Consider the following 19,219-nt stretch of genomic DNA (forward strand, 5'->3'; position numbering starts at 1 on the left):
TTTTAATAAAATAAAATATTACAATATTTTATTTACAATCTTGTCCTCCCATTTTAAAAATGTGTTGCTGAGTCACATAGAATCCAGCACAGCTGGCATCTAACTAACCCGAGTCACCGTCCGAGTCACACGAACTCACCCTCTGACTCGGATTCCTTTTTAACTCATCACCGCGTCCGCGTCGAACCAAGTCTCCGCATCCGCCGCCGTTAAATTCTCCACCGGCGACTTAACGTTTCTCACGTCACCGACCGTTATCCTCCTCGCCTCTTCGTTACTTATATAAACCTTCCGATCTCCGGTAAATTTAACCCCGGAGACTTTTCCGGTCATCGACTTCCAGTCGGCGGTTAACGCCGGCATTTGCGAACCAACGCGCGTGTCCCAGAGGTTAATGGATGAATTACCGGAAATACCCTCGTCGGAGGGACGGTGGTTGAATTGGAAGCTGAGATTATCCCATAACTTCACGACGCTTTTACCTCCGGTGAGTTCCGCCCACGAGAACTGGTTGTTGTTGCTGCCGTCGTATTGGGTGTCGAAGCTTGACCGGTGACGGAATCTCAAAGTCCGTTTTGTTTCGGAATCGTTTAAGAAATAATCGGAACCCCTGACGAGGAAATCCCGATCACTCAAATCCCAACTCCGGGAAGACAAAGGCTCTGTCTCGTCGGCGTCGTCTTCCTCAAATTCCGACCACGACGAAACAGAGCTGGCAGAATCGTCGAGAGAGAAATCGCCATCGGAGTCGGAATCGTCGACGATTTTCTGAAGAAGACGTTTCTGTCGCCGGAAAAGGACGAGGAGAAGCTTAATCCGGTTGATTACGCCGCTGAAAGTAGCAAGAAGGGCGATAATGACGGCGCTCCATTGCCAGAGATGAAGGGATTGTGAAATCGTTTGAAACCCAGAACGGGAGGCGAAAATTTGGGGTAGGAGAGACGGATTGTGCAAGGAAGCCATGTCGGAATCGAGGCCACCTAACCTGTTAATTACAGGAACCTCCATAGCCTCCAAAGCTTAGAACTGATTAGAACAGAGTGAAGAACAGGGAGAGATTTAAAGAAAATTGGGAACAGAAATTGGGGATCCGAATTGGGAATATTCGGAGGAAGATGAAAGGGGAATGGAAAAGATGCGGCGGCGGAGAGGAGGCGGAAATGGCAGAACGGAGGGACTTTTAAGGACGAAACAGAAGAGGTTAAAATCAACGCTCCTACGCTTTCTATTATTTATTTATTTATTTATTTTTAAAGAATATCCATAAATTTTTTAAAGTTTCCAATAATGATATTAAATTTTCATAACAATAATTAAAAAAAAAAAAAAACCATTTTCTCTCTCCTAATTTATTTATTTTATTTATTTCTCTATTTTTTTTAAAAAAATATCCTCTCAATCTATTTCAAATATATATATATATATATAAATTAGATATATTTTAAAGACTTACCAAATGAGGAAGAAATCAAAGGAATATTCAATAATAGAGAGAAAAAATATGATAAATGTTTTAAGAGTAATAATTAAAAAAAATTTACAAAAATTTTAAACCTATTTTAAGATATTAATAAAAGTTTGGAAAGTTTAATAATGTTTTTTTAAAAAATCCTTAAAAGTAGGAAGAAAATTATTTTTTAAGGTATTAATTAAAATTTTAAAATAATTAGAATATTTTTGAAAATTTTAAAAATATTTAAAGATATTAACGAAACTTTAAAAAATAAAAAATAGTCTTTCAAACTTAGAATTAAAATAAAGTATGGTTGAAAATGAAGAGATAATTTTATTAATTGAGGCTAAAATTAAAAAATAAAAATAAAAGAGTGACGTGTAAGAGAGGGATTGGCTACGTGGGAGACTGAGAGAGGCCACGTCAGCAACAAAAGCAGACACATGGGAAAATATATATATATATATATTTTTTTTTGTTGAGAAATTCATAATTTTGTTAACGGCGAGAAGGAAGATGGGAACGGACGGAATCAAATTCATAATATTCGGTCATCTGGAGAAAATGTGCGGTCAGAAATTTGTGGGGTTCACTAACCCACCACTGGGATTTTGACACGTGGAGATGAATTGTACCTTGAAGTTTGTTCTTTGTGGCCGGTACTGTGTTCGGAGGAGCACCTCATAAAGTATTGTGATTTTTATTTTAAAAGATTAAAAATATTAATTAATTTTAGACTAAATTAATAACTCTAAATTTTAAATAAAAATTACTTTTAACTTTTAAAAATACCCTTAAAATTTTAAACGTTTGAATTTTTTTTAAAAAAAATATTTAAATATTTAAAAGTATTTCTAATTTCCTTAATTATTTTTTAAAAGTTAAAAAATAATATTAATCCTTAAAATTTTTTAATATTAAATTTTAAAAAAAATGAATGTTCATTTTTATATTATAATTCTAAAAAAAAAAATAATTGTTGGTAAATAATATTATAATCTTTAAAAAAAATTAATATTAAAAAAATAATTTTATATATATATATATATATATATATATTATAATTTATTGAATAATTTTCACATATTTTTTAATAAAAAATTAGTGATGAATTAAGTGAAAATTCATGGTGAATTATTGTTGGTAAATAATCATGAATTTTAATTTTAATTTTATTTTTAATTTTTAATTGAGGTCTATAATATATTGTGATAATTAACAAATAAATCTTAATCTTATATAGCAAGCAATGTAATTTTAAATATTTTATAAATGGTAAGACAACAAATACATTCCGAATTTGTCGTTTTCCACTGAATATCTGATTCTGTCATGCATTGGCTCCGATACAATTACGTTACTCTGTAGGGAGGCGGTTAACCGCCTTCCCAATGAAATGTGTGGGACGTTATGACTTCCAGGTATGATCAGTCTTAAGAGAAATCCGAGTCTCATTATAATATTTTGTCCGGTTTTACTTATTCATTGGATCTTAGGTGAGGTTCTCGTTCACCAACCGAACTCAACTCATGCGGAAATAAGTTTGTTCAGTGAAACACGTGCGTGCATGCTTACTTACGTGCTACTCTAGTTGACTTGCCTATTAGGCCAAGTATTCGACTCGACCTTACCTCGATTCTAGGTAGAGGTCAAGGTCTTTCAAATACAACAATGCATCTCGTCTTATCATCTTAGTTTTCTATAACATGACCGACACCTCGTGATGCCATTGCAAGTTCTAAGATTTCATCCGTCTTCGCTGGTTCTCGGACACAGTTATCGAGAATTGACTCTATGAATCAACTATATTATCGAGACATCTCGAACATCCATCCATATGGATACTATCGAGCCATGAACCCATTCATGTACATACTAAGTCATTTCTTGATATCGTCCCGAAGAACTATCCCATATACTAATCTCCGACTCAAGGGTTGAGGTGCAAGGTTGGCACAATCATTTCTAAAAGAAGACGTCCAAGACACTCATATTGTAAAACTCGTCCACACCATGACACATGCATGTGACATGGGGTTGCTCACCTAGGTCATAGTGCCTAGGGGTGGCAGAGAGTTGACACTATGACGGTATACCTAAAAAGAATGATATTTATGACGATTTCTCCAAAATACTTTATAGTAATGAAGATAGCGTTTCTTACCTATAAACTCGTGATCTTCCCCTTAGTCAGCCAATGTGGGACTACTCTTCCAACAATCCTCCCCTTGAACAAAGTATATTATAGAGCCTCTTCTGAGCCCTATGGAGCCCTCGGACAACCTTTCCTTAATCGAGACTCGACTCCTTCTCTAAAACCCTCAAACAAAGTACATCATTTATTCAACACTCGAGTCACTTTCAACTATACCTTCAAAACTCATAATTTCTTTGTTTGACACTTGAGGATTCTATTAATGCACTGTAAGCTATTAGTGGAGGACGTTTGCTCGCCCTCGTAATATTTTAATAGTTCACGTGTTGGGTTTATGAAGATCGGGTCTCAATAATACACGTGCAAAAGATGATTTGTGTTTTCCTTATGAATTAAAAACGTGAGAATTGGTTATTCAACCCATTTTACTCGTGCGTTAAAAGATGACCATTTTTGTAATTTGGGTTTGAATAATTATTTATTTTATTTTTATTTGGACCACAATTTATATAGAAATTGAATAAGACTTTTTTTTTAATTATTTTTTTTATTTTTAATGACTCCACAAAATTAAAAGTCAAATTTATCATAGTGTGGTGACGTCATATAAACATTTATTTAATACATGATGTTTATACCGACCACTTTATTTTATTTATTATTATTATTTTTTTAGTTTAAGAATTACACCGGCCACTTTTTGGAATCATATTTTTAAATAAATAAATAAATATAATATGAATATTGATGAATTTTGTTTTTTAATTTTTAAAATTTATGTTTGTTTTTCAATGGTAAACATAATTTTTACCTTGTTAAAAAACATATATGAATTATTAATTAAATTTTAAAATTACTTTTTTATTTTTTAAAAAATTAAATGATAATCTAGCTCATATATGTTAGAGGTGTACATCGAACCTGACAACCAGACAACCCAGACCTATCCAACTCAGCAGCGATAATTAAAATAAAGAAAAAAAAATAGAGTTTTCTTATTTGAAACGCCTTGTAATCTTCAACCAATTTTGTGCTTCAATATGATTACCGGGAGTAAGTGCTATAGCTTGTTTCCAATACTCAAGTCACCTCCGCAATTTCAGAATTTCCTTGTCAAATGGCTTGTTCTCCCCGATCGAAATAGGCAAGTAAAGAACCGTATTTGAGAGTTTCCTACCTCATATGGCACAACAGACAATTCTTTTGCTGTCCCATAATTTAGAACCCGACAACCAAACAACCTGGACCTGCCCAAGTCAACAGTTTGAGTTGGATAGAATAAAAATTCCGAGTTGACTTGAACCAAAGCAAATCTAGATAACTTACGTATTCACGGATTATATGTTTTAATTAATTGGATAATAATAATTATTTTTTCTTTTTTGTGATTTTTATTTTAATAAACCAAATTAAGAAATGTATTAAAAATGACATTGAAAACAGCAAAAGGGTAACGGTTCCATAATTTAAAACTTTACCTTAACTACTTCAGCGTGACAGAGCACTTAGCATATCTCATATGAGCACAACGAAATTGAATGCGTTTCTAAACTGTTCATACTTTCTGAGATTTCTTGCATTCATCACTCTATTTAAGCACAGATTCAAACACAAAAATGAATCAAATCACCAGAAGAACAAGAACAGGAGCTAAAAATGAAGCCCTGCAGAGCTTTCATGGCGGGTCTTCTAGTGTTCTTGGTGTTCATCTTTCCTGTTAGCTTTGGTTGGGGCCTCGATGGCCATTTTACCATCTGCAAGATCGCTCAGGTTCTTGATCTTCACGTTCATTGAAACCAATTCCCCCTTGTTTACCTCTTTGATGAAGAATTTGATGTTTGTTTTTGCTTGCGACAGTCGCGGTTGAGCAGAGCAGCAGCTGATGCAGTGCAGCGACTGTTGCCTGAGTATGCAAATGGTGAATTGGCGAACGTTTGTATTTGGGCTGATCGAATCAAGTTTCGATATCGATGGTCATCGGCTCTTCATTATGTTAATACTCCAGAATCCCTTTGCACTTACCAATATGCCAGTTGAGTTACTCTGTTTCCATCCCCTCTCTGTTGTTGTAATTTCTCTCACCTTTCTGGTTCTGAACTTTTGTCGTTTGGGTCGAAAGGGGACTGCAAAGACGAAAATGGAGTGGAAGGTCGGTGCGTTGCAGGGGCCATTAACAACTATACTTCCCAGCTTCTGACCTACAAAACTCGGTCTTCTTCGTCTCAATGTAATTTTCAAGAGAATTGAGAAGTTAGTGCCTATAACAGCTCAAATTCACTGCTAGCAGATATTGTTCTCTTTGGGTTTCTTCTTTCGGGCTTCTCCTCAAGATTTTTAAAACGCGTCTACTAGGGAGTGGTTTCCACACTTATAAAGAATACTTCGTCGTCAACTGATGTGGGATCTCACAATCCACTTTCCTTCTAGGCCTAGTGTCCTCGCTGGCACTCATTCCCCTCTCCAATCAATATGAGATCTCACAATACACCCCCCTTCGGAGCCCAACGTCCTCGCTGGCACTCGTTCCCCTCTTTAATCGATGTGGGATCTAACAATCACAATGTAGAGGTTTTCACACCCTTAAAAAAACATGCTTCGTCCCCAACCGATGTGGTATCTCATAATCCACCCCACTTAAGTGCTAGCGTCCTCGCTGACACTTGTTCCCCTCCCCAATCGATATGGGATCTCATAATACACCCCCTTCAAGACCCAGTGTCCTCGCTCATACTCGTCCCTTTCTCCAATCGATGTGGGGTCTCACAATCACAATCTAGCAGACACGTTTTAAAAACCTTAAAGGGAAGCCCGAAAGGAAAAAATCCAAAGAGGACAATATCTACTAGCAATGGACTTCGGCTGTTACAGTGCGAATGACCAATGATGAATCGATCAATTTTGCTAATATGCTAAAACTTCCATCACCAGATAACCTAACTGAAGCACTACTTTTTCTTTCACATTTCATGGGAGACATCCATCAGGTAAGATTTGGAGTTTACCCACATGTTGTGTACAATTAGTTACTAAGATGAGCTTACATAAAATGCAGCCTCTTCATGTTGGGTTTGCTGAAGACAAGGGAGGAAACACGATTGAAGTTCACTGGTACACCAGAAAGCAAAATCTACACCATGTAAACATAATAACCCAACTTCAACTGTATGTCCTGGCAAGTTCAAGTTTTGCATAAATGATAATACAGAGTTGCTTGTGATTCTTACAGATATGGGATAGCAACATAATCGAGACAGCAGAAGAAAAGTTCTACGACTCGAGTGTGAAGGGCCTGATCGATGCAATCCAAATGAATATTACGGTCAAGAAACTTAGTCTAAAGCTTGATTCTAATCGTTTCGTAGCGATCCTAATGTGTTTTTCTACCATTTTGCTGTTTCTGAACAGAAGGAATGGACAGATGAAGTTGAAGAGTGGGAAAAGTGTAATTCTAAGAAGATAGCATGCACGGATATGTATGTGCCAAAAGAAACAATCTGTTGATCATTCAATTTAGAGCATAAAGTTCCACTAATTTACCCTAAGGTTCCATTGAAATATGCAGCTATGCATCAGAGAGTATCCGAGCAGCCTGTGACTGGGCATACAAAGGCGTAACCGAAGGGGCTACGCTAGCAGGTATAATCAAAGCTTGTTTGAATTGTTCTTAGGGCAGAAGAGTTTTTGAACTTAAAAATATGTGCAGCGCAATATTTTTCGACCCGAGTGCCAGTAGTGTACCTGCGGTTGGCACAAGGCGGAGTCAGATTAGCAGCTGTTTTGAATAGCATCTTTGGTTGACAGATTTCTTCAAGTTTATACTATGAGGAAAGGCCTGCATGAAATAGTTGAGTTTCCAGTTAGTCCTGAAAAGCTTACCATAACTATGCTTCTGTAATCTTAGCATCATAAAGATGAATAAAGTTCTTCCTGGAATATCATTCTCCTTTACTCTTCTTTTTAGTTTCTTTATCTAGTCCAGCCACTTTGAGCTTAGCATCTTCCTTACCAATTATATTTGTCACTCCGTACAAAAAGAGAGAAAACGAGCCAAATTGAAAGCACGTTTCCCTTAAGGATAAAATGTGTAACACCTCAAACCCACCGCTAGCAGATATTGTCTGTTTTGGCCCGTTACGTATCGCCGTCAGCCTCACGGTTTTAAAATGCGTATGCTAGGGAGAGGTTTCCACACCCTTATAAGGAATGCTTCGTTCCCCTCTCCAACCACTATGAGATCTCACAATCCACCACCCTTAAGGGCCAACGTCCTTGCTCGCAAACCGCTCGGTGTCTAGCTCTTATACCATTTGTAACAGCCCAAGTCCACTATTAAAAAAGATTGTCCACTTTGACCCGTTATCGTCGTCAGCCTCACGGTTTTAAAATGCGTCTGCTAGAAAGAGGTTTCCACACCCTTAAAAGGAATGTTTCGTTCCCCTCTCCAATTGATGTGGGATCTCACAATCCACCCCTCTTAAGGGCCGACATCTTCATTGGCACACAGCCCGATCTCTGGCTCTGATACCATTAGTAACAGCCCAAGCCCACCACTAGCATATATTGTCCGCTTTGACTCATTACATATCATCGTTAGCCTCACAGTTTTAAAACGTGTCTGCTAAGGACATGTTTCTACACCTTTATAAGGAATGCTTCATTCCCCTCTCCAACTAATGTGGGATCTCACAATCCACCCCTCTTAGGGGCTAGCATCCTCGCTGGCACACCGCCCGGTGTCTGACTCTGATACCATTTGTAACACCCCAAGCCCACCGCTAGCATATATTGTTCACTTTGGCCCATTACATATCGTCATCAGCCTCACAATTTTAAAACACATTTGCTAGGGAGAGGTTTCCTCGCCCTTATAAGGAACGCTTCGTTCCCCTCTCCAACCGATGTGGGATCTCACAAAATGCAACAAAAATATGACCTTTTTTTTCTAGAACAACCAAGATAGCTCTTCCTTACAACCACAAATTGTAAATTACGACGTCAAGTACACAATAGTAATATCTTTTATTACAAGTCATACGATTGAAACTCGGTAAAACGAGTTAGTCATGCAAACAATAGTACAAAGCTAACATTTGGAAGATACTCCTAAGAAGCTACCAAGTCATTAAAATCAAAACATTAGTGGGAAACGCAGCACACCTCATTTTCCTATGGTTTCTTCACGACAAGGACAGGGCACTTGGCATTTTGAACACAGTAGTTGCTCACACTCCCGATAAGAGCTCTGTATGAGATATATATTAATTTCATCAGCATCCAGAACATAAACCCACAATAGGTAACGATACCGGAAAACAAAAACGATTAGGTAACGAGATTGGAAAGCAAGAACATGTAAATTTCTTCATACAAGTCAATAGACACTCTGAAACAAATAAGAAGCAAGAACACGAGCTTGCAAACTCGTCAGTTTGCGTGTGTTCTTGCACCAAATGATAATCGTTCATAACAAAACAACATCAACAAATTCGAGACGCTGAAATCAACGGCATTGCAAAAGCAAATTTAGACAAAAACTCTTCTCCTGAGCACTACTGGTTGTGTAAGAAAGAAAATGAAGAACAACCTCTTAATTCTCCCAATGCCATGATCACCCAAAACAAGCAAATTTATATTGAGCTTTTCAACCGTATCACATATCGTCCTTCCAGGATCCCCAACCTCTGTGATGGATATCGCAGCCACCTGCAGATATTGATAATAGCAACAACTTTATGTTCCTAATATCATTCAGCATATAATTTATGCCATCAAGAAATAAACATTCAACACAGTTCTTCTTCAAATATGAACATTCATACCCCTCTTTCAGCACAGATATCTTTTGCTTTCTCTAGGATGCCGCATCTAACTTTCTTATCATTCTCTTGAAGCGTATGAGACAACTCGGTATCTGTTGTGCACAACCAAGTTCACTCTGAATCAATGCCTTTTTCTTAATCAATCTAGCAGACACAGACAAACTTCTTCGAACAAGAAAGAAAACTCCGCCGATTAAAAGATCTAAAGATCCCATTAACAAAACGGAAATGGGATTATTTCAATTCATCATTTAGCAATGCTTGCGATTATTGACTTCATATGCGGCGACAAATTACACAAATCATGGCTATGATAAACGGAAATGATAAAGGAGTCATCGTTATCTATGAATCGCTTGCGATTAAACTACACAAATCATGGCTTAAACTGAAAGTGTTTGAATAAAAGTAAAAATTAGCAATGCTTAACTGGATGCGACAGGGAAATACGATCGCGCGAGGCCGAGAGAAGCACCGGCACCGGAGGTATAACTGGTGGGCGGAGGTAGAGCGGTGAAGATGAAAAGAGGCGCGTCGGTAATGGATTGTTTAAGATTTTCCAGTACCCAGATTAGGGCATAGTAGCTACACTCACTCTCGTCTACGGCCACCATCACCCTCTTCTCCACATCAGGGTTTGATTTCTTTGCTTCAGCCATTTCCGCAAAGGGTGGAAGAGGAAGAACTGTGAAACCCCAGAAAGTGAATTGAGCGTCCTTCTGTAAAATTCAGCTCCAATTGAGAAAATTGATGGTGGGTTCCCTCGGATTGTGCCCAACTCTGGCCCAAACCTCGAGCCTTGATCATCAAGGATCAAGACTATCTCGGTTGAGTTCGAGAGAGGAACTAAGTAAAAGTGTGGAAACCTATCTCTATACTGTTTTAAAATTGTAAGATTTTGTCACAATTTCACTTTTGATGACAAGAACTTGTAATTGTGCTGCACTTACTTCCCAGCAACAAAAGTGAGCTAATTACTTTCCAACCATAAGAGTGAGCTCAGTCAATTCGTTCTCACGTCGCCTATGGCCAAGCAACGTATGTTCGAGCTCAGCCAATTCGTTCTCACGTCACCTATGGCCCAGTGACGTATGCTCGCTCAGTATAAGAAGAACGTTTTAGAAGACGAGGACAGAGGAATTTTCGAAAGAGAGATTTTAGAAGAGGTGTTATATAGGGAGAAGTTGACTATACATAATGGGCCAAGACGAACAGTATCAATCCATAACAATTATTACAAATAACTTAATACAAAGATACCTAGATCATCTTTCACTTAGAATTTTAGTTCTCCACGCAAGATAAATAAAATAAAATAAATAAATAAAGAGCTATCCGTGTTGTATATTGGCTCCATCTTTGTCATCGTCTTTAATCCCGACCATTGATCTGTTAGACTGATTATGATCATGAATAAATTGAGCAAATTTGGATAAATATTTGTGTGGGATCCGCATTGGACGGTGATTTTTGCTAAGCCAAACTGTCGTCACCTGTGCCACTAAGATTGCCTACACATACAAAAATAAGATCAATTAAAGTAAGAGACGTTTATTTAACATGTCGAGCCCGTTCCAAGTAGACGACGAAAATGCTAGAGACGTTTAGATAGATATACACTAAACGTGAGTAGGAAATATACTAACCTCCATATTTGGTAGCTTGAAAATTTTGTGCTCGAGGTAGATGCAAGCTTTTGAGATGTCCAAAAACCTCATCTTAAGAACAAATCGATCTCCGCTCTGTTTGCAATTGAAACAGATTATTTGTAGGAAAACGCTACTCATAACTGAATTATTATTGCTATAACGATCACCACGTGGTTCATACTCTAAGTGACGAAAGGAACTTCAAAGACATCTCTGATAGAGCTAACGACTCCCCGTCACCGGTAATTGCATCAAGACTCACACCTATACTATTTAACCATTCGTGCTCAGCTGCTTAATTAAAATGTTAATTTCATTAATGTTGTTTTCGTAAATATATATATATATATAATCAATTTAAACATAACTCAACAGATAATTTATATGATTCTCACCGTAGTAACAATAATCAAAATAAACAGCATTATTGACGATACCATACTGATCCAACTCATAACCACGAACTTTCATCTCATAGTCTACGAACCCATCCATTCGATAAGGGCTAGGTTGAATAGCAGGGTTAGTATTGAGATCAAATGTTCGTGGGGTAGAGCATTTGGGAGTTGTCATAGCCAATGTCGATAGGCGAGAGACGTTGCAAAAAAGAGGCAAAGGGACTCGGGGTTTGAGTTTGGGATTAGTGGTAGCTGAAATTTGAATCGTATTGACGAAAACGTGCAACATTTTGACACAATTCACATTCTTTGGAACGTTAGTGATCAATATATATTAATGGAGACGTTGCCTTTGCATTTATCACTCTTCATTAACGAGACGGGAGACATTTATCAATTTTTTTGTTCGGGTCAGAGATTCAAATCTTCCCTCTCACGACTTAGTGGTAAGAACTCGAACGTCCGACCTTTGAAATAGAATTATCTTTCAGTTTTGTTTAACGACTAAATTAATTATTATCGATAAAAATAAAATAAAATAAAATTAGTATTAGTATTATTATTAATTAAAATCAAAGCTTAAAAAAATATATTAAAAAAATAAATAAATACATGTGTTCTTTAGCTCTATATTAAGATATTAATTCAAAGTAATATTAATATTAAATAATTCCATTTATATGCAATCATAAAAGAAATCATTTATTACTAATTAAATCACTACATAACCTATTACCAAATCTCTATCCACGTATTATTGAGCAAAAAAAATCATTTATTTGGTGAGAAATAATTAAACAAATATTAATATTAAATATAATTATTAAACAAATAATTTAAATAAATAAATAAGCTGATTCATTTATATAATCTGAAAAAAATAAATAATCTAGAATTTTAATTGATTGAATTTAAAAAATTTACATTAAACAAAATATTTATCACATAAAGTTTGTAATTAAAATTCATTAAGGCTGATTAAAAGTAATAAATACTAGTTAATTGATATTAATTATGCTATTATCATCCCATTATTTTTTTATCCATATAAATAAATTTTTATTTTTTAAAATTACCTTTATTTACTTAACTACTAATCAAGGATTAAGAAAATTTTAAATTATTTTTTAAAATAAATTTAAAATGTTAATTCCAAATCGTTGAAAATAATAAATGATATTTTAGATTTTTTTATTTAATTATGATGCATTAATTAATAAACTTTTCAACAATTAATTTATCATAATAAATGTATAAATTAATGGAATAATCAATTTTAATAAATTCATGAATTTACTAATTTCAATAATGTCAATATTTTTTAAAAAATTTAATTAAAATTTCAATAAATCTATGGAAAAAAACATTATTTAAGTTTAAGATTAAGAGTGCAATATTTTGACGAAAGTAAAAGTTAGGGTAAAAATTTAATCGATCAATTAGTTTAGTTTAATTTATTAAAGTTGAATAATGAGACAGAGAGACGAAGATTAAGGAGTCAGGATTATACCAATACACTTCGCGACACACCCTTCAAACTGAGTAATAGATATCATTTATTCTCGTTTGCTAACTCATGAATTATACAAATATCTCATAACTATAAGAGATACACAATCTCTCGGGTGAATATGATATAACTAGAAGCTCAAATTTCAACGACACACCCCTCATCAGCGTTTAAGTGCGGAATTTTTATACAGTCGTCAAAGGATATGATTTAGAATACAAAGGACACAAATGTTCGATCGGTATAATAGTAAGGTCGTCTCATCAAATGACATACACCTATGTGAATGAGGCTGATATTCATGTTGTGTAAAGATGCTATTTGAGTAGCAGTGGTCTGAGTATAGGTGAAGGCAAGAATTCATAGCTATGCATTTAGTATATGAATCATATATTTGCTTCATTGTATTCTCTCTGAGATGGGCAAAAGCAAAATACCTCAACGATATCGCCCCAAAGTCGATCACTTCGAGTCATGATCCCGAACGAACTGAGCAAACTTGGATAGAAATTCGTGCGGGATACGCACTGGACGATAGCTTTTGTTGAGCCAAACTGCTGTACCCTTTGCCTCCAAGATTGGCTAGGGAGAGAAAACAGGACAGGAAATGGGTTATGAGGTTCTAGGCATCCAGACAAGATAAACTGATATGAAAATTAATGGTTCCATTGCTTACCTCCATGTTTGGAAGCTTGAAAATGAAATGATCGATGTAGAAGCGAGCAGCCGACATCCCCGAGATCCTTACCTTAACAACAAATCTGTCTCCGCTCTAGTTGGATGCATCAAGGTAGCATAAGTAGTAAGATATTAAGTAAAGTATGTAATCAATCATCAGTTGTACCAACAAATTGCATCATACTTTAAGTGGTGCAAGGAACTTCAAAGTCAATTCTGATAAAGCTAATGCATCGCCATCACGAGCAACTGCATCAGGACTGAGGCCTATGCTTTCCAGCAGTTCATGACGACCTGATTAAGATTTTGATTAAAAGCCTTGAAAAGCAATTATAATGTGATTTAAAACATGAGATTCGAGAAATCGAGCTACAACTGATCAATGATTCAAAATCTTGGTGGTGAAAAAGTTCTTCTATCTGTTTCGTAACTCGATCTAGGTCGAGAAACACTTCAAAGTTCAGAGGCTACCACAAAATCATTTACGAGCACCCGTTCGAGTCCAATATTTTACTTCTTCGAGACTAATGCCCCCCAAAGTTTAGGCTTGTCAACAATAGTATTAAACTATCAAGAACAGAGGGAAGTTTACTAAACAAATGGAGTTAACTAGATAACTTCATGTTGACTAAAGCAATAAACAGAAAAGAATAACTTCCAGTGTTTCCAAACAGCATTCTGTCCGTCAAGTACTACGATTAGTTGGGGAGGAGAACGAAGAATTGTTGCGTTTTAAAAACCTTGAGGGGAAACCCGAAATGGAAAGTCCAAAGAAGACAATATCTGCTAGTGGTGAGTTTGGCTATTACAAAATGGTACCTAAGCTAGACACGGGGTGATGTGTCAGCAAGGAGGCTGAGCCCTGAAGGGAGGTGGACATGAGGTGGTGTGCCAGCAAGACGCTAGATCCAAAGGAGGTGGATTGGAGGGACCCACATCGATTGGAGAGGGGAACGAGTGCCAGCAAGGACGCTGGCCTCGAAGAGAGGTGGATTATGAGATCCCACATCGATTGGGGAGGAAAACGAAGCATTCTTTATAAGGGTGTGGAAACCTCTCCCTAGCAGACGCGTTTTAAAACCTTGAGGGGAAGCTTAAAAAAGACAATATCTACTCGTTATGAGTGCGTGGAATCAACCATATCAATACTCTTTTGAACAGAAATTCTGGACCCATTGGACGTAAACAAACACCAACATTTGCAGTGGTGAAGGCTCCACACTTCATTTTCAACAATCTACAAACTTCTAGAGAAGGTAGAAAAATTGAAGTGAAAGAAACGACATAAAGAAAAAGAAACCCCTAGTGAGGACAAATAAATTCCTGATTCATACACACATCACTTAGCATATACAAACTTATTGATTTTACCATGTTGGCAATAACTCGCATAAACAGCATTGTTGACAACCCCAAACTGATCCAGCTCATAATCACGAACTTTGAGCTCAACATCTAGGAAGCCATCCATCCTGTAATGGCTAAGGTATTCAATCTTTTACACTTTTCAGCAAGGACTAGGCATTACATCAGGATAATTTAAACAGAAACAACAATCGCAATGCAAAAGGATAAACATCGAAAGAACCGATCCCTAATTGAAGAACCCGATGCAATATATATAAACAAATCAACACTCCACTGGAATTCCAAACACGAGTAAATAAATAAAACTATTACCAGTACAAAAGCCAATTCGTTCATCTGAAATCATAATCAATTATATTTTCCTCGAGAGAGGGGACGAGGGGTCAAAATGCGCGAAGGTACAGTAATGTCGAGCAAGCAGAAGCCATAGGAGAGAACAATATGTCAAAGATCTTGACATAGAATGCTAATTGGGAAGAAGATATTAAGAATTATTTGATGAAAGTACCCTTTTCCGGCTTTGAGTTGAAATGAAGAAGAGATGGAGGTTCTCGTTACTGAGGGTGATCGCAGACGTAACGATGTCGGCGACGGCCGGCTGATGGTGCAGGCAAGTGATGAAGGGAATGCGAGTCCTGCTGTCTTGTAATGGAACGCCGGAGGCGGCGATTGGATCGGGTTAATGGAAGCCTGCAACATCGCGCAGTTTCTAGCTCTGTTGCCGATGCAGGAGTTGTGAATGGGAATCCGAAAATATCGATGCAAATTAATTTGGTATTTTAATTTAATTAATCCATTAATGTAATTTATTATAATGGTCTATTGGTTGTGTCCATTTCTAGCGAGAGGGCGAGGGTTCGATACTCACTCTTGATTATGATATATGTTTCTTTTTTCATTTGTAGATGTGGATAAATACAATTTTTTAAATAATTAAAGAAAGAAAAAACTAAATGCCGAAATAGAGGTAGGTTGGGTTATAAACTCTATTTGAGTGGCTCCACGGTTACGTTGGGTTATGAACTCTATTTGAGTGGCTCCACGGTTAGGTTGGGTTATGAACTCTATTTGAGTGGCTAGAGGGTTAGGTTGGGTTATAAACTCTATTCCAGTGGCCTCAGGGTTAAAATAGAGGATTAGGTTGGGTTATAAACTCTACTTGAGTGGCTTAGGGTTAAAATAGAGGGTTGGGTTGGGTTATAAACTCTATTTGAGTAGGGTTAAAATAGAGGGTTGGGTTGGGTTATAAACTCTATTTGAGTGGCTAGAGGGTTAGGTTGGGTTATAAACTCTATTTGAGTGGCTAGAGGGTTAGGTTGGGTTATAAACTCTATTTGAGTGGCTCAGGGTTAAAATAGAGGATTAGGTTGGGTTATAAACTCTACTTGAGTGGCTCAAGGTTAAAATAGAAGGTTAGGTTGGATTATAAACCCTATTTGAGTGGCTCAGGGTTAGGTTAGGTTATGAACTTATTTGAGTGACTCCAGGTCAGTATTAAAATAGAGGTTAGGTTGGGTTATAAACTCTATTTGAGTCAGTATTAAAATAGAGGTTAGGTTGGGTTATAAACTCTATTTGAGTGGCTCTAGGGTTAGGTTGGGTTATGAACAGGGTTAGGTTGGGTTATGAACTTATTTGAGTGTGGCTCCAGGCCAGTGTTAAAATAGAGGGTTAAGTTGGGTTATGAACTCTATTTGAGTGGCTCAAGGGTTAGGTTGGATTATGAACTCTATTTGAGTGGCTCCCGTCACCGACCTGAAATTTCAATTTTTGTAATAGTCAACTTTTATAGTAAAAAAAAATTACAAAAATTCAATATTTTACTTTTTAAAATAATTATTATTAACATGAGAAAAAGAGATTATATGAAGTTTCTCGTCTTTTAACGATAAATATTATCGAAGTTAATAGATTTTAATATTAAACATTGTTAAAGTTGGTGTAGGAGAAACGTTATTTATCCGTTGGGCTATGGAGTATTAGAGCGAGAAAGGGCGTTTTGTGCGTTTTAATTAGGTAGGTCAAACACTCTCACGAGATCAATAATTCATCGGTCATGGTCATGAATAGTATGCACTTAACGACCTTATACGTTATATTTGACCTAGATAATTTACCGTGCTCTCTTACGCTGATCTTGTCACTCTCGACACAATATCGTTTGTTAATATCAACCCGGTAGGTCACACATTCAATCATTTAATATCTTGATTAAGAAAATACCGAAAATTTTTGATATCTTGGATAATTCTTTACAAATTATTAAAAAAAAAAAAAAAAAAAATTAAAAAATTAAAAAAATGCCATAAAAGTGTAAATTTTGTCCACATGTAAACCAGTGTATCAAAGAAGCAAGGGCAGAACGCCACGGAGGAAGAATTCAACACCAACTGGCACCCATCTGCCAAACTCCTCCGATTAACCCAACCCGACCTGACCCACTGCGTATATTAATCGAGTCCATGGCTCCGGGAACCCAGCCGCCCCTCAGATATCAAGTTCTTCTTTAATGGAAAACATTATACAGAGATCAGAGATGAACTTAATTGGATCTTAGCAGCAGCAGCAGCTCAGAATCAACAAAGAAATTGTGCTTTCTTTTTCGACTAATCCTTATTGTTCTTTATTCAGAAGAAAGAACCAAGACTATAATGAAATGTAATTATAATTAATACACAAGAATTAGCGTTTTTCAGAGCTATGGAATTCAACATTCAATCCAAATCTCAGATTTCTACTCGAATTCACCATTTCAGATGATGGAGCTCGGTCCGTCGGTCGGTCGTCGTCCATGGATTAGTTTAGCAGAGCATCGCGAGTTTCTGGCCGGAGGTTTAGATTCTAAGGATTCCGTCGATTAGGTTTCGGTACTACCTCTGCAGATTCAATTAGCAGGAATATGAGCGGAAATTTTCGGAAATTGAAACGATATTCGAACGAAACTAGATCGAATATTGAGAGGATTGTTCTTAATTTGAGAAATGGAAGATTGATTTGATCGGATTTGTAATCCGTACATTTAAACCTAAAGAAAAATTAAGGCGGCCGTTAGCCGGAAAATACCTTTTCGATTTTCTGGATTTCCGGTACGTCGTAGAGATCGGCGGTAATCTCCGTCAACCATGCTCCGGGGAAGAGCGTCTGCAATGGAGAATGACAGAGTTGAAAACTCGATTTCAAAGAAGACGAAAAGGTTACGATGAAAAAGGAGGGGGAGAAGAAGAAGAACCCTACATCGATTTGATTTTGAACATTTCTGGGCCTCTTTTTGGGCCTTCGCGGCGGCCTGCGTTCCACCATAGCCATGAAATCCTCCTCGATCTCCTTTTTGGAAAGCGATACCGAGAATTTCTCCCTTTCTTTCTTTTCCATTACCAATCGCCGTCCTGGAGACTTCACGCCGCCGCCGCCATCACCGCTTCTCAACGGAGAGTTTCGAATCGGCCGCTTATCTAACCTCTTATTGATTTTCAAGGCCTTCTCACCGCTTCTCCCTTCCGTAACTGTATCAATCGGAGTCTTCGATGCCGTCTTCTTCACCCTCAAACTCCACGGTTTCGAATCCTTATCCGGCGACGGCGCCGGCACCGGCGCCGCCGGAGTCTTTTTCTCCGGTTCATCTTCGTCATCCACGACTCCATCTCTCCAGAATGCAACCTTCATCTTATCCGCGGCGGTTTTTAGATCAATCATGAGTTTCTCTCTCACCGCCGCTATACCTTCATCGCCGTCGCAATTATCGTGGATCTTGGACTTTGAAGCCCTAGGTCTCTTAGCGGAATCCTTCAACCACAGCGGCCTGTCCGTCTGAAACTTCCGACAGTTCCACCGGACGGCCGACGATCGGCGATCGGCTGGCGGAGGAACGTCGGCGTCGGCGTCGTCGGCGCAATCGGAATCCAGTTTCGTACAGCGGAGATACTTCTGATTTCCCCACTTTAAGAAAGGGAGGGTGAAATTGTGGAGCTGCTTCGATCTCTCCAGTCCCATCGCCATGGAGTCAAGTACTGTTTGGTCGGAATCGGCGCAAACCATAACCTCGCCGACAAAGAATTGAGGGCGGAGCTCAGATCGCAAAGAGAGAAAATATGGAAAACGATTTTGGAGGGTACTTGGTTGGTTTAGTATTTTTTTTTTAAGACTAATTTATATATATATATATATATATATATATATATATATATATATA

At 37.2% G+C, this 19,219-nt stretch overlaps 6 protein-coding genes across 11 annotated transcripts; 1 reads left to right on the forward strand and 5 right to left on the reverse strand.

The window, feature by feature from the left end:
• Positions 1-1,215, reverse strand: LOC111802083. Its single transcript, XM_023686328.1, has one exon. It carries the CDS (start codon positions 1,006-1,008, stop codon positions 160-162), a length of 849 nt encoding a protein of 282 aa, XP_023542096.1. The 5' UTR covers positions 1,009-1,215; the 3' UTR covers positions 1-159.
• Positions 1,216-5,050: 3,835 nt separating this feature from the next.
• LOC111801741 (universal stress protein A-like protein) lies at positions 5,051-10,250 on the reverse strand. Of its 4 annotated transcripts, XR_002816176.1 has the most exons (8): positions 9,858-10,250; positions 9,428-9,519; positions 9,193-9,311; positions 8,766-8,850; positions 7,347-7,440; positions 6,650-6,735; positions 5,631-5,806; positions 5,051-5,511 (listed from the first exon to the last, which is right to left on the reverse strand). XR_002816176.1 is itself a non-coding variant. In XM_023685872.1 (5 exons), exons 1-4 carry the CDS (start codon positions 10,084-10,086, stop codon positions 8,775-8,777), a joined length of 516 nt encoding a protein of 171 aa, XP_023541640.1. In that variant the 5' UTR covers positions 10,087-10,250; the 3' UTR covers positions 7,083-7,440; positions 8,766-8,774. The 4 variants fall into 4 exon arrangements, 1 of the variants encoding a protein (XP_023541640.1); XR_002816174.1 differs by having other exon boundaries at positions 5,051-5,806; XR_002816175.1 differs by having other exon boundaries at positions 5,051-5,806; positions 6,650-6,777.
• On the forward strand, positions 5,265-7,556 carry LOC111801738 (endonuclease 2). Its single transcript, XM_023685866.1, has 9 exons — positions 5,265-5,378; positions 5,466-5,640; positions 5,728-5,835; positions 6,537-6,592; positions 6,661-6,744; positions 6,835-6,927; positions 7,014-7,081; positions 7,171-7,244; positions 7,312-7,556. Exons 1-9 carry the CDS (start codon positions 5,265-5,267, stop codon positions 7,404-7,406), a joined length of 867 nt encoding a protein of 288 aa, XP_023541634.1. The 3' UTR covers positions 7,407-7,556.
• A 341-nt stretch (positions 10,251-10,591) lies between the features above and the next one.
• On the reverse strand, positions 10,592-11,757 carry LOC111801740 (acyl-acyl carrier protein thioesterase ATL4, chloroplastic-like). Its single transcript, XM_023685870.1, has 4 exons — positions 11,472-11,757; positions 11,258-11,367; positions 11,074-11,169; positions 10,592-10,938 (listed from the first exon to the last, which is right to left on the reverse strand). Exons 1-4 carry the CDS (start codon positions 11,647-11,649, stop codon positions 10,759-10,761), a joined length of 564 nt encoding a protein of 187 aa, XP_023541638.1. The 5' UTR covers positions 11,650-11,757; the 3' UTR covers positions 10,592-10,758.
• A 1,249-nt stretch (positions 11,758-13,006) lies between these two features.
• LOC111801739 (acyl-acyl carrier protein thioesterase ATL3, chloroplastic-like) lies at positions 13,007-15,790 on the reverse strand. 3 transcript variants are annotated; one of them, XM_023685868.1, is made up of 6 exons: positions 15,539-15,790; positions 15,034-15,143; positions 13,847-13,956; positions 13,661-13,756; positions 13,422-13,566; positions 13,007-13,320 (listed from the first exon to the last, which is right to left on the reverse strand). In XM_023685868.1, the coding sequence occupies exons 1-5, from the start codon at positions 15,727-15,729 to the stop codon at positions 13,447-13,449; spliced, it is 627 nt and encodes a 208-aa protein (XP_023541636.1). In that variant the 5' UTR covers positions 15,730-15,790; the 3' UTR covers positions 13,007-13,320; positions 13,422-13,446. The 3 variants fall into 3 exon arrangements, with proteins under 3 accessions (XP_023541636.1, XP_023541637.1, XP_023541635.1); XM_023685869.1 differs by having other exon boundaries at positions 13,011-13,566; positions 15,034-15,134; XM_023685867.1 differs by having other exon boundaries at positions 13,011-13,566.
• A 1,813-nt stretch (positions 15,791-17,603) lies between these two features.
• LOC111801737 lies at positions 17,604-19,155 on the reverse strand. Its single transcript, XM_023685865.1, has 3 exons — positions 18,265-19,155; positions 18,094-18,171; positions 17,604-17,906 (listed from the first exon to the last, which is right to left on the reverse strand). Exons 1-3 carry the CDS (start codon positions 19,063-19,065, stop codon positions 17,901-17,903), a joined length of 885 nt encoding a protein of 294 aa, XP_023541633.1. The 5' UTR covers positions 19,066-19,155; the 3' UTR covers positions 17,604-17,900.
• Between the last annotated feature and the right edge of the window lie 64 nt (positions 19,156-19,219).

Source organism: Cucurbita pepo, chromosome LG09, assembly GCF_002806865.2.
Source record: "Cucurbita pepo subsp. pepo cultivar mu-cu-16 chromosome LG09, ASM280686v2, whole genome shotgun sequence".
In the NCBI taxonomy this organism is placed as follows: Eukaryota; Viridiplantae; Streptophyta; class Magnoliopsida; order Cucurbitales; family Cucurbitaceae; genus Cucurbita; species Cucurbita pepo.

Excerpts from the sequence above, each read along its gene's own strand:
- LOC111802083 (XM_023686328.1), bottom strand. The coding sequence starts at position 1,008 with ATGGAGGTTCCTGTAATTAACAGGTTAGGTGGCCTCGATTCCGACATG.
- LOC111801738 (XM_023685866.1), top strand. The coding sequence starts at position 5,265 with ATGAAGCCCTGCAGAGCTTTCATGGCGGGTCTTCTAGTGTTCTTGGTG. Across the intron at positions 5,379-5,465 it reads CCATCTGCAAGATCGCTCAG|TCGCGGTTGAGCAGAGCAGC; the intron begins GTTCTTGATCTT and ends TGCTTGCGACAG. Across the intron at positions 7,082-7,170 it reads AAGATAGCATGCACGGATAT|CTATGCATCAGAGAGTATCC; the intron begins GTATGTGCCAAA and ends TGAAATATGCAG.
- LOC111801741 (XM_023685872.1), bottom strand. The coding sequence starts at position 10,086 with ATGGCTGAAGCAAAGAAATCAAACCCTGATGTGGAGAAGAGGGTGATG. Across the intron at positions 9,312-9,427 it reads ATATCTGTGCTGAAAGAGGG|GTGGCTGCGATATCCATCAC; the intron begins GTATGAATGTTC and ends CAATATCTGCAG. Across the intron at positions 8,851-9,192 it reads GGCATTGGGAGAATTAAGAG|AGCTCTTATCGGGAGTGTGA; the intron begins GTTGTTCTTCAT and ends TATCTCATACAG.
- LOC111801740 (XM_023685870.1), bottom strand. The coding sequence starts at position 11,649 with ATGACAACTCCCAAATGCTCTACCCCACGAACATTTGATCTCAATACT. Across the intron at positions 11,368-11,471 it reads TTTTGATTATTGTTACTACG|CTGAGCACGAATGGTTAAAT; the intron begins GTGAGAATCATA and ends TTAATTAAGCAG. Across the intron at positions 10,939-11,073 it reads TCAAGCTACCAAATATGGAG|GCAATCTTAGTGGCACAGGT; the intron begins GTTAGTATATTT and ends TTGTATGTGTAG.
- LOC111801739 (XM_023685868.1), bottom strand. The coding sequence starts at position 15,729 with ATGTTGCAGGCTTCCATTAACCCGATCCAATCGCCGCCTCCGGCGTTC. Across the intron at positions 15,144-15,538 it reads CAACTCAAAGCCGGAAAAGG|CCATTACAGGATGGATGGCT; the intron begins GTACTTTCATCA and ends TGAATACCTTAG. Across the intron at positions 13,567-13,660 it reads TCAAGCTTCCAAACATGGAG|CCAATCTTGGAGGCAAAGGG; the intron begins GTAAGCAATGGA and ends TTCTCTCCCTAG.
- LOC111801737 (XM_023685865.1), bottom strand. The coding sequence starts at position 19,065 with ATGGTTTGCGCCGATTCCGACCAAACAGTACTTGACTCCATGGCGATG. Across the intron at positions 18,172-18,264 it reads ATGTTCAAAATCAAATCGAT|ACGCTCTTCCCCGGAGCATG; the intron begins GTAGGGTTCTTC and ends TCTCCATTGCAG.